The sequence below is a fragment of the Hemicordylus capensis genome, chromosome 5 (assembly GCF_027244095.1).
Source record: "Hemicordylus capensis ecotype Gifberg chromosome 5, rHemCap1.1.pri, whole genome shotgun sequence".
Classification (NCBI taxonomy): domain Eukaryota; kingdom Metazoa; phylum Chordata; class Lepidosauria; order Squamata; family Cordylidae; genus Hemicordylus; species Hemicordylus capensis.
Genome location: NC_069661.1, coordinates 11,812,861 through 11,825,927, shown reverse-complemented (window position 1 = coordinate 11,825,927; position 13,067 = coordinate 11,812,861). Strand labels below are relative to the sequence as shown.

The 13,067-nt window shown below is 46.6% G+C and overlaps 1 protein-coding gene across 4 annotated transcripts in view; it reads right to left on the bottom strand.

The window, feature by feature from the left end:
* The window catches only part of ADAMTS3 (ADAM metallopeptidase with thrombospondin type 1 motif 3), a 175,210-nt gene that overhangs the window by 57,842 nt on the left and 104,301 nt on the right, over positions 1 to 13,067 (bottom strand). For all 4 annotated transcript variants that reach the window (XM_053256803.1, XM_053256804.1, XM_053256805.1 and 1 more), the window contains one exon: positions 1,563 to 1,762. In XM_053256803.1, coding sequence (XP_053112778.1) covers positions 1,563 to 1,762 — 200 coding nt within the window. The remainder of the gene's footprint in view (positions 1 to 1,562; positions 1,763 to 13,067) is intronic.

Sequence of the window (13,067 nt, the reverse complement as noted above, 5' to 3'; positions counted from 1 at the left end):
GGCCCATCTCATGGTCCTGCAAGACATAACCATCTCTGTAGTGGCCCCCGAGTTGTGGAACTCCTGACCACCTGACGTGCACTTGGCTACATCATAACATGTTTTCTGGTGGAAGCTGAAAACACCTTTTTTTCACCTGACCTTTTAAGTTGTCCCTAAATTTTTAAGTAGGTTGTGCCTCTGCCCATTATTAGGGCGTTTTACTCTCTCCCCTGCTATGCCATGGTTTTAGTTGTTCTTTGTATCTCCTGCGTTTCTACTGAAGATGTTTTTATATTTTAATCACTGAACTGTAAGTCACCTTGAGTCTCTCAGGAAAGAGATTCTGCCAGGAAACCTACTGGGTGGCCTCAGGCAAGTCACTCCCTCCCTCCCACCCACCCAACCCACCTTACAAAGTTGTTGTGCAGATAGAATGCTATTTTGAGCTTCTTGGTGGATTGAAAGGATAGAAGTAGACCAGTATAGACATGGACTGATCTGCCATGTGAATATCTGGGAAGGCAACCAAGATGGTGAGGGGTCTAGAAACCAAGTCCTATGAGGAATGGTGGAAGAAGCTGAGTGTGTTTCTCTTCTGGAGAAGAGAAGCCTAAGAGAAGATATGGCAGGTGTCTTATATGTGAGGGGCTCTATATTTTCTACTGGGTTAAAATTACAAGGAAACAGATTTTGGCTAGACGTTAGGAAGAACGTCCTAACTGTAAGAGCTGTCGGACAGCGGAACAGCCTGCCTCATGCAGTGGTGGGCTCTCATTCACTGTAGATTTTCAAACAGATGCCGGACAGCCATCTGGCAGAGATGCTATAAAAGTTTCCTTCACAGAGCAGGGGCTTGAACTAGATAGAAGACCTTCAGGTCCCTTCCAACTCTAGCATTCTGCAAAGTGTGCTAAAGAACAGAGGCACTCTTACCCCGGACTTCCGGGCCAAAGTCCAGGGCCTTCAAAACCCCTGCCCCCCCAATCCTCTTTAGTCTGTCCCAGGGGGTGTGGCTTCAGTGCCATGGGCCCATGCTGTGCCAGGCGGCCAAGCATGACTCTGACCTGCGTTGGGCAGCCGAGAGTGACTTCTGCTTTAGAGGCAGAGGTGGGAGTGGGAAGAAATATGTGGGATGGGAATAGGTCAGGTTGCGTGTTGGAATGTTTCTCCTAATGCATGTTTCTGCTAACCGCCCTGAGCCTTTCTGGAAGGGCAGTATAAAAATTGAATAAATACATAAATAAAGAAATATTTGCATAAATGTACCTGTTTTATATTCTGACCTTCTTGTGAGTTCAGTTGCTGTTTGTGCCCTCAAGAACCCACATGTTAAAAATACTGTGTGTATCATGGTGTGTGTGTGTGTGTGTGGTTATGCTTAACTTGCAATGATGGGGGTGGGGGCCAGCTCCAAAGGCCTTTAGGTCCAGGCTCCAAAATTACCTAGGGGCACCTCTGCTAAAGAGACCCCACCTAGTGGACTCCTGAACGGACCCTCAGCTCGCAATTCTCCTGTCGTAACGGCCAAATTCAGCCACTGCGACATTTCTCATCAACGAGGAACAAGGAAATGCACTCACTATATTCATCAGGGTGAGGAGGTAGTTCTGCACGTGTTCTTTGCCGTGGAATCGGACGACGGAGTCATCCACTCCGAGGAGCACTTCGATGTTGTAGTCACTGTCGCCAGCGTGCCTGCGCTGCCTGAGACTCTCATTCAGCTGCTGCGCTATGCTTGCATGAGCAGAGTCTAGACTCCGAAGGCCTCCAAGGTCTGGTTCTAAAGAGAAATGAGAATGAGAACATTCAGAGATCATTTTTCCACTCTGGTAAATCACTTGCCAGGGTATTTTATGCACCTTTCTAGAATGTGTTTAGATGAGAGCAACATTGTCATATGCCACCTTAAAGACTAACACATTTATTTTCAGCATACTTCTTTCATGGATTGTAGTTTGTGAATGCTAATGTGGAAGCCAATTTGTTAATCTGCTACAGGACTCCTTAATGTTTTTGCTGCTGAATATTAGCATGACCATCCCAAACTATCTAGAGGGCATATCTATTAATCCAGATTAAATGTGCAATTGCTGTGTGAAATCCCTTGGTTTGCACAGGAATGCATTCCAGAAATCCAGATTCTGTTGCTCAGTGTTCTCTAGACATTCAGTAACATAATCAGGGCTCCAAGTTGGATCCAGTGCAAACAGGGCTATGGTCCCCTAATCCTCACCACGGCCTCTTTTTCATTCATACCGGGATACTGCGCTGGTGGCAGGATCGTCGGCATAACAGGGCCTCCACTAAGCTCAGTAGTTCCCAACCTGGGGTCCTCCAGACATTGCTGAACTACAACTCCCAGCATCCCCAGGTACAATTTATTATGGCTAGGGATGCTGGGAGTTGTAGTTCAGCAACACTGGAGGAACCCTGATTGGGAATCACTGGTCTAGATGCTGCCATGAGTATCCTCAACAGCATCTAGGGCCACCGGGAACCATAGGAAAAGTACTTCCTGTGGTTCCCAGCATCTCTGAACACTGCCACAAGCATGTGCAGCCAGGTACAGAGATGTGGGGAGCCATGGGAAGAACCATTTTTCTGCTGTCCTCCCTGCCACCAGCCTTCATCTTCAGTAATTTTTGGAAAGGGGCAGCTACCATGGGTCACTTTCAGGTCACCTTGTAGACCAGAGGAATCTGGTTCCAATCCTAAATGGATCCAACTGGTGGAACTAAGAAATCGAGTGTTCAAATCTGCCCTTTTGGGCCCCCAATGCAGTTTAAAACCTATACTATGCATATGTGTGAACTAGCCCTTCCTCTCCCATACACATATCTGAAGAAGTGAGCAAACCGCAGTTCTTGGAATGCCAAGTAAAATCCTTGCAGGCTATCCAATGCATCTTAGTATTTGCAGCGGGATTAATGGTGACTCATTTTTCTTACTCAAAAAGCCAGCCATCTCTCCAAGCAGTATAATGCAGATTAGAATCATGTTTGCACATCAAATGCTCGTGAGCGGCAGTTAGATCGGGGGGCTGCACAACTTTGGAACTCCAGCTGTTCCCATAACACATGATATTATTACGTATCATCCTCAGTCCCCAGTGTGGCTGAGGAAGTGAGTTGCAGTCCAACAGCAGCTGAAGGGGCAAAGCTAGAAACATAGGAATCTGCCTTATACTGACTCAGATCCTTGGCCTGTCTAGCTCAATATTGTCTACACTGACTCCAAGGTTATTGGCAGCACTCCAAGGTTATTGGCAGCACTCCAAGGTTATTGGCAGGCATCTCTCCCATCCCTACCTGGAGATGCTGCCAGGGACTGAACCCAGGATCTTCTGCATGCAAAGCAGATGCTGTACGACTGAGCTGTGGCCCCATCCCCTGCGGGGAATACCTTACAGCAGAGAGCGCTCACATGTAGTCACCCTTCCAAATGCAAACCAGGGCACACCCTGCTTAGCTAAGGGGACAACTCATATCCACTCCTTGTGGAGCCCTGTGTTAGAGGGACCGATCCCACATCTTCTTGTGTATCCAGCTGCTGCTGCTGCTTCTCTTTTGCTGACCCAGCAACTACTGTATACTCCCCAACCTGTTGCCAGCCTTGGACACTTATATGCAAATGCCAGCAAACAACTAGCACAATGGTCCCACTGAAATCAATGCAATGTTAAGTTAGCGGTGACTAAGCCTCCTTCCATTGCTTGCAGTGGGACTTCACCACCGCCACTAACTTCTGCAGGACTGTGAGTGCACAGTGCAGAAATAGCTCAAGTTGTAGAGGTTTTGGGCTGAAACTCTGAAAACAGCGTGTCAGATAATACTGTGCAGCTCCTCCTGGTCCATTAGCAGGGAATTCTCTCTCCCTCCTCAATCCATCTTCGTAGCTCAACAACACATAAATAACTTGCCTCTCTTCCCCACATCAAACAGCAAGACCTCCCTGGAGCGGCAGGTCATTGCCTTGCGGGTGAGAAACCAGGGATTGCAAACAAGCTCCACAATTTGACCTCAGCTTCTTTCATGCCCAAGAATGCAAATGCTGTGATAGCACACAAGTGGGAAATTCATACCCTGGCTCCGGTTGCTAAAAATTGCTCCTCCTGGCAAGGGCCTGCGGAGTGCCACGTCCAATGGAAATATACAGGTCATGTCATCATCTCATTATGCCTGCGACATGAATGGAAGCATCTCAATAGGCAGGCCAGGGAGAAGAAAGCACCGTCTGCTCCACACCGGCCCTTTGGGCTTGGCTGCCAGTTCCCTCTTTAAATAGGTGGTTTTGTGGTTGAGGGAAAGTGGAGAACCCTCCTTTCTGCATGTGTACACAAGCAGGAAAGGGGAAGAAGGAAACATTTTCTTTTCCCTGCTATTCAGCTTGTTCCTGAACCGTGGGTTTGTTGGGCAAATGGCATTGTTTCCCACTTTAGAGATGGGGGAATTTTCCTACTCTTAAATCAAACCCCTTAATAGGGCTCCAGCAGTATCTATGTCAGGGGTGAGCAAAAGTTGGTTTAGATTGTGCAGTGCCCTCTTCAAAGAAGTCTGTGCAGCCATCTCTCTGCTGCCTTTCTAATTGGTAGCCAAGATTTGACTTTTCAGGAAAGGCGGTGGGCTCCATGAATGTGGCCTCTTGTAGCTTGTTCAACATTATTTCTGCTATTACGACTTTCAAACAGTTATTATTGTATTTCGTTATTTATTTATTCATCAAATTAGTACACCACCCCAAACTTTCATCTCTGGGCAGTTAACATTAGCATGAAACAAGTTAAAAATACAGACAAAAACTAAAAAGAATTTAAAAATTTAAAAATAAACCAGAAATTAAAACCTGATTTAGGAAGCTGAGAAAGCTTGGGCGAAAAGATTGGGTTTCAAGTGTTTTTTGAAAATTGCCAGAGAGAGGGAGGATTGTATCTCAACAGGGAGCGCATTCCACAATCTCGGGGCAGCGACCGAGAAGGCCCGTCTCTGTGTCGCCACTGAACGAGTTGGCGGTAACTGGAGATGGACCTCCTCAGATGACCTCAATGGGCGGTGGGGCTCATAGTGAAGAAGATGCTCTCGTAGATATCAGTCAGTATCCTGACTAATGAAGTACAGGTGCTGCGGGAGAAAGCACCCGCACAGCTAGTGAATTTCCAACTAAAGCAGTGCAGGAGGGTGATTCTCATCCACCTCTATTTCTCCTCAGAAGCACTCTGGACCATGCAAAAATATGTCTCTGAGGGTCATGCATATTTCAAGGACATATTTCCATGTCGCATAGAGCACTTCCAGGGGAAAGGGAGGCCAGCAAAATTCACCCCCTCTCCTCTGCAAGCACCTGCATTTGGTTAGCTAGAATGTTGGCCACTGATAATTAGGAGCAGTATAGTTTTAGATTTTCACACAGAGAAACAGTCTGTTTTTGTCTACTCTCTGAAAACATTGAGGATGAAAGCATCAAATGGTTTAATGCTGGAGGACTCTTCACTGAGCACAAGGCTGTAGTAGAACAAAAAGGAAGTGGCAAAAAAAGATGGTGGAGGGTATGTTGTTGGACCCCTTTGGCGGCTCCATTATGCACCAAAATGGCCTGGTAGGTTAAAATTGATTGATTGATTAAGTGGCATCAAGTCTGTGTTTCCTGGGAATCACTGCAGGTCACAAAAGACAATCTCAGGTGAGAGGGAATCAAAGGACTGACTCAGTATAAAGCTGGTTCACATGCCCATGGATCTATAATATTCTGCTGCTTTAACTGCTGTGTCACAATATGATTGATTGTTTAAGTGCCGTCAAGTCGGTGCCAACTCTTAGCGACCACATAGATTGATTCTCTCCAGGATGATCTGTCTTCAACTTGGCCTTTAAGGTCTCTCTGTGGTTCATTCATTGCTGTCGTAATCGAGTCCATCCACCTTGCTGCTGGTCGTCCTCGTCTTCTCTTTCCTTCGACTTTTCCCAGCATTATGGACTTCTCAAGAGAGCTGAGTTTTTACATAATGTGTCCAAAATATGATAGTTTGAGCCTGGTCATTTGTGCCTCGAGTGAAAATTCTGGATTGATTTGTTCTATGATCCATTTGTTTGTTTCCCATGGTCTCCTCAAAAGTCTTCTCCAACACCAAAGTTCAAAAGCGTCAATATTTTTTCTGTCTTGCTCTTCAAAGTCCAGCTTTCACATCCATAGTGTCACGGGAAAAACCAGTGTCCGAACAATTCTAATCTTTGTAGGTATAGACATGTCATGGTTAAAATAGGGAAGGAAAAAGGATTTGTGCTCATGCTAAACTTTCCAGAAATACAAGTAGCCAGTGATTGTTGACAACCATGCACAGAACACTCTCCTAAAGGAGGCCAAGCATCCAGCATAGGGCACTCTTGTGACTGAAGGACTTGCAGATCTACTGACTGATGACCACTCACTCAAGCCCTGTTGACCTAGCAAAAAAGGAGTATGTTGAATGTGCGCAGGGAGAAACATACCAAATGCAGGCAGAGAAGAAAAATCATGGTAGCAGTTTTGGCTCAACTCCATGCATTATACAGCTCTTCTGCACAGTTTGGCACAGGATGCTGGGGGCAGGGAATGTACAGGTGATGTGCAGAAGAGCTGATGAATGCCTGCAGGTTGGGTATGGAGCATGCCACCATGCCTTTGGTATGCTGAATCAAACAAAATTGGGCACAATTCAGTGGGAAAGTGGCAGAGAAATAAATGGATGGATGGAATGATAAATATTTGTTTGTTCACATGAACAGGGCTTAAGTGAGTCTCACTGTGAAGAAGACTGGAAACTGAGTTTATAGTGTCCTGGATAACTTCATCAAGTTGTGATTTTTATTTGTTTGTTTCTCCTTTAAGTATGTAACTGATGGGAATGTTGCTGGAAGCTATTTTTAATTGTCTGTTACCTGTGTAGGAGAAGAGTAGCTAATCAGGTTGCAGATCTGTGGTAGACACACTAATCTCACATAATCCCATTCTGAAATTAGCAGGGTCATTTATCTTCTTTTTCCCCTCCTCCTTTTCTCTCATGCAGCAGATAACACTGATGCCATCTTTTTCTTCTCCCCTATGAACCAAACTTTGCTGAGCTTCTCCTGATAAGTCACTCACTTTCAAAAATTCAGTTCTTTTGTCAAGTAATTAGAAATCAATTTATTTAATAATAATAAAAAAACCTAATCAAAATCAGATGTTTAAAATCTTTTTTTAAAAGCTGTTTTATGAAAAGTCACCTGGTTTAAAATGGGGGGATTAATTCTGTAAAAAAACATATTAAGGCTGACATGTAATTTGTTAAAACTTAATTATAATCCTCTATCAAATGGATTGGACGAAGGCAAGGGTTCTCAAGCTTGTTGGACTACAACTCCCATCATCCTTAGCCACAATGTAAAAGAGAAAACCATGGAGTAGGGAAATCTGACTTCTAGGGTTAAACATTGTAAATGACACAAGAAGTCATTTGTAGTTTGTAGTCATTTGTATTTGTAGTCACCACTGTGGGAATTTTACAGGATCCATGAACTTGCAATTCATCAGATGCACATGGATCCAAGATATGTCATCCTGCATTATCCATGGAGGGCCATCCCACCAAGCCAATAGGGGTGATCTTGTGCTTCTCTTTTATGTCTTCTAGCTCTGCAACATCTTCAGTTTCAAACACTATAGCTGGGGGAGTCAGGACCATTGGGGGGCGGGGGGAGAAATGCTCATGGTGATTTTTGACAAGGCCTACAGTCCTAGAGAGGGAGAAGAGGTGATAGCACTTGTAGCGCTTTCAGCGTATTATCATGCTTTTCTTGTCCTGACCCTCAGGCCTGCAGTGGCCAAATTTGCAAAGATGTTTTAAAAACACAAAAATTACTATACATTTTTATCAATGTTGTCAAAGGACTGGAAATGAAAATTGGCAGAAATGTCCTCCAAATATGACTCCATGGAGTCGTATTTGTCCTCCAAATGTCCTCCATGGAGTCATATTGGAGACAACAATTTATTCATTGTTGCCTTAATCCTCACCCTTACCTATTCTAATCTGGTCTTGTGGTAGTAAGCATGACCTGTCCCATTAGCTAAGCAGGGCCCACCCTGGTTGCATATGAATGGGAGACTATATGTGAGCACAGTAAGATATTTCCCTTAGGGGATGGAGTCACTCTGGGAAGAGCAGAAGGTTCCAAGTTCCCTCCTTGGCAGCATCTCCAAGATAGGGCTGAGAGAGACTCCTGCCTGCAACCTTGGAGAAGCCGCTGCCAGTCTGTGTAGACAATCCTGAGCTAGATGGACCAATGGTCTGACTTGGTACATGGCAACTCCCTATGTTCCTATGTAACACTTACCTCTGTGCAAAAATGACTGCAATTTTACCCCAATCATTTTGGGATGCAGAGAAAGCTGCAAGGCAACAGCGCTATCTCCTTTTCTCCACCTCTAAGGGGGGTAGACAATGCCAAAAATCACTATGAGCATTCGTCCCCTAAGATGTACTGATGGCCAAAATGTGTGGGCCTGACTCATGGGCTAAAACGATGAAATCCTTGGGCTGGATCAGGCAATGCCTCACAAGAGGCCAAGAAAACAACGGATTTCAGCCAACAGTTCACTTGTGCAAGCTCCGCTACATTTCACAGTCTGACCCACTTTGAAACCTTGGATTTAAAGCTGCTGCAGTTCCATGTAGGTCAGTGGGGCAAAACCATCTTCGAGTGAAGTGCTTCAAGGCTTAACTGGTCTGGGGATCAGCTGTGTCAGCCAAGAGAAGTTAGTAGATCTTGTTAGGCTGCTGGAATGAGAACTTCAGGCTGGTCGGAATGTTATCACCTCCTGCAGCTGATGTGGATTGCAACCTATGGGCTGCCAGAAAGAAATGGCCACTTCCACATCATGTGAGGTTGAAGACCCTCAAATGACAAACACTGGGGAGACAGAGATAGGTTTATTCGGTCACTGACCAGCAAAGACACCCTGGGGTGCACAGGACTCCATTCCCCCCCCCACCAAGAACTGTGGCCAGTTTGGTCAGAACCTTTTTAGATAACCAGAATGTTTCAGGAGACATTTTGGCAGTAACTCTAATCACCTATTGAGAAAGAAAAAGGAATCCTCTCCATCTCAGGAGAACCATGTGGCACCCTTCTTATTACACGCGATCCGTGTCTAGAGCCGAAAGAGGTTCTGCGGGGAGAGAGGACTTGACCCTGCTTTCCCCGCAAACAATCAACCACCCCTCCCCAGGTGGGTGGATTGCCCACCCAGACCAGCAGAGGCTTCGCTCGGGCACTCCTGCACATGGCTGTAGCTTGTCCAGGAGCTCTGGAGGTCGGGTGAAGGGAAGCGCCGCCGCGTGGCATCCCACCCCCTGGAGCCCACTAATGCACCACATCATTGTCCCCTCCTCTCCTCCCCACCCACTGAGTGTGTCCGCCAGACACATGACCAAAACAATGTCGCTCCGTTAACCTTGTTTAAGAGGGAGGGCATTTAGGCAGACTTGTCGCCAGGAGCCGCACAGCTCCCGTTGCTACACATGAGCAGCTGGGCTCCCTTAGCCCGGTTTCTGCTTCTTGTGAGAACCGCCTCATTGTCTGTCTACAAGGGTGGCTCCGGAAAGGGGCCGGGGGGGGGAGTTCCTTCCCAGAAAACGGCCTTGTCCCCACTCCCATTTCTGTATTGGAATTCATATATGTGGCCCACAGCTCACCCACCACAAATGCACTTTGCCCTTTCTGACATCCCCCCGCTCCCTTTTCTCTGGTGCTGCCACTATCTGTCTGTTGCTTTTCTGAGGCTTTTATGTTTAGGCAGCTGCTTCACTAGCTAAAAAGTTTGAGTGCCCAGATTAAAAAACAAAACAAAAAAACTTGGTTTGTTAAATTTCTGTTAGGTTGGGTCTATGGCATTTATTTTTCAAAAGTCGCTTTTCCACATTTCAAAACTTTTTTTATCTTAATATTGTTGAATTCTGTTAGCCACTCCAGGCGTTTGTAGAAGCAGAAAGCAGGATAGAAGTATCTTATGAACAAAAAAAATACGATGAGGCCGTTCTCATGACCAGCTCTACCTAGACTAGCGCAGCCCTACCTGGGCAGAGCTGGCTGTGAGAAGCTCTGGGATCGGTCCCAATCCCGGCGCCCCTCAGCCAGGTAGCCCACTTTTGAAACCCAGGCTAAAAATGAGGGAGTAGGGCACGTGCAGATCCTCCTCCCTCACTGCCCAGTTGTGGGAATGCTTGGGCTGCTGGTGGCCCGAGTGTCCATAGAGCCGGGAGGTGGAAGGAGCACCTGGCAGTGGGGAAATCCCCCAAATTGTGGGATGCAGGAGGACCCAGCCACAGCAACAGCCAGGGCATGGCAGGGCAGTGGGATACAACTATCTTACCAACAATAACAACAACAAAAATGCCAATTAAGGATATCTTTCAGAATTCAACTTCCTGCAGGTGGCCCTATTAAATGAAGAATGGGGAGGAAACCATGACGCTCCCTGGGCTGAAAATACAGCCACGTTCTGTGGTCCTGGATGCCCTGTGCCCCAACCTGCCTTCCAAAGAGGGCCCAAAGGCAAGGCAAAGATCTGCTTAGACTGACCTGGAAAGCTGCACCACTTCTTAGGTAGCATTTCAATAATACTGTAAAGAAACATTACTGTGGACAGATATATTCTGTACCAACTGAGAAATTCCACCGTGGCAGTTCAAAGAAAAAGCAGCCAGCCAAGATGTGACGTCATTTTTGAAAGCTGCACTGGGTAGTGCCGGTACATTCTTTGTACTTGTTTCTGCTGGAGAACGACAAGTTTCCATGATTTCTCCCCCACTCCCCGCAACTTCTGATTTCTCAATGTGCGTGTATGTCCTCCTAAACTTTCATTGCTTGCTATTTTGTTAGGCTTGTTATCTATTCTCAGTACAGTCAATATCAGGTTGCAGCACTGTTTTTGAGGGAGCCTGGTGCTTTTCAAATTTATTCTGCCACAATCTTTCCTTTCCAAGAAAAAGGGAAGGAAAGATTGTGTCCTTGAGTCAGTATCGACTCCTGGCAAACACAGAACCATGTGGTTTTCTTGGTAGAATATAGAAGTGGTTTACCATTGCCTCCTCCCACGCAGTATGAGATGATGCCTTTCAGCACCTTCCTTTATCACTGCTGCCCAATATAGGAGTTTCCCATATCCTGGGAAATACACCAGCGAGAATTCGGACCAACAGCCTCCTGCTCTCTAGGCAGGTTGTTTCCCCGCTGCATTAGGTCATATTATGATTCCTGTAGTGCAGACAAGAAGACAGTGGTGGAGAGATAGTCTTGTGATAACAAACCATGAATTGTCCTCTTTGCTAAACAGGATCTGCCCCAGTTTGCATTTGAATGGGAGACTACATGTGAGCACTGTAAGATATTCCCCTTAGGGGATGGGGCCTCTCTGGGAGGATCACCTGCATGCTTGCATGCAGAAGGTTCCAAGCTCACTCCATGGCATCTCCAACCGGGTTGGGAAAGACTCCTGCCTGTAACCTCAGAGAAGCTACTGCCAGTCTGGGTAGACAATACTGAGCTAGATGGACCAATGGTCTGACTCAGTATAAGGCAGCTTCCCATGTTCCTCTATAATCCAAGTATAAGAGACACTGAGGCTATTCCCACGATCAGCCGAAATTGGGCTAGGGGAGCCTACGCTGATCATGGGGACCACCGTTGCCTCCCAGTGGTTAATCCATCAAACAACCCCTCCCCTTAAACTGGGTTTGCGGAGCAAGCGCTCCGCAAGCCCGGTTTTTAAAATCATGAGTAGCCTTGGTGTGGCTCTGTGCTGTGGCTACTCACAAGTAGACCCCCAGAGGGGAGGCAAAAAGCCGCCTCCCGACTCTGGGGGTCTCTCCAGTATGCCCTGCGTGCTTGCGCAGGGCATACTGGAGCTTCTGGGGGCCGCGTGGCCCCCGAGCCTCCAAGCCCCCGCTGGTTCCGTCATGGAGCCGGCAGTTGTGTGGGCGGCCGCTTAGCCCACTCTCCTCGCAAACCCCATAGAGGCTCTTCTCCGTGATCGTGAGAAGAGCTTCACTGGTTTTCCCAAGGCCACACACATTGGAAACCGGGCCTCAGAAGGCCATATGCAACTCTATGTAATGAAAAATGCATACAAACTAGAACATCTAATAATGGGGCAGGTAACAATGGCTCTCCAGCTGCTGCTGAACTACAACTCCCATCATCCCCAATCACAATAAATTGCAGCTGGGGATGACAGGAGTTGTAGTTCAGCAACAGTGGAGAGTTAAGGCTGCCTGCCACTGCCTTATTACATGATTGTCAGGATTTGAAGCAAATAAGGCAGGAATTCATACCATGCTTTACCAACTGAGAAGCAGTATGCAAGAAAATATCACTCAGGGATGCTTCACACATAGCCTTATCCTATTCGTTCTGCACATGTGAGATAATGAGTCTTGGATTCATACTTAGATTCACAGAGGATAGGTCTACCAATGACTGCTAGTCAGGATGGCTACGTAGAAATCTTCATGTTCAGAGGCAGTATGCCATTGAATGTCAATTTATGGGGGAGCAACGGAACATAAGCACAGCCCTGATTGACCAGGCCCAAGGCTTATATAATTCAGCATCCTGTTTCACACAATGGCCCAACAGACGGCTCTGGAAAGCCCACAGGCAAGAGGTGGGGATATGCCCTCTCTCTTGCTGTTGCTCCCCTGCATCTGGTATTCAGAGGCATCTTGCCTCGGAGTCTGGAGGTGGCCCATAGCCACTAGACTAGTGGCCATTGATAGACCTGTCCTCCATACATTTGTCTAAGCCTCTTTTAAAGCCTCATCACATCCTGTGGTAGAAAATTCCATAAGTCAATTATGCACTGTGTGAATAAATAATTCCTTTTGTCAGTCCTAAATTTCCTGACCTTCAGTTTCATAGGATGACCCCTAGTTCTGCTGTTGTGAGAGGAAATTTCTCTGGGTCCACCCTCTCTACTCCATGCGTAATTTTATACACCTCTATCATGTCTCCCTGTAGGTGGCCCTTTTCCAGACTAAAAAGCTGCAGATGCTGTCGCCTTGTCTCATAAGG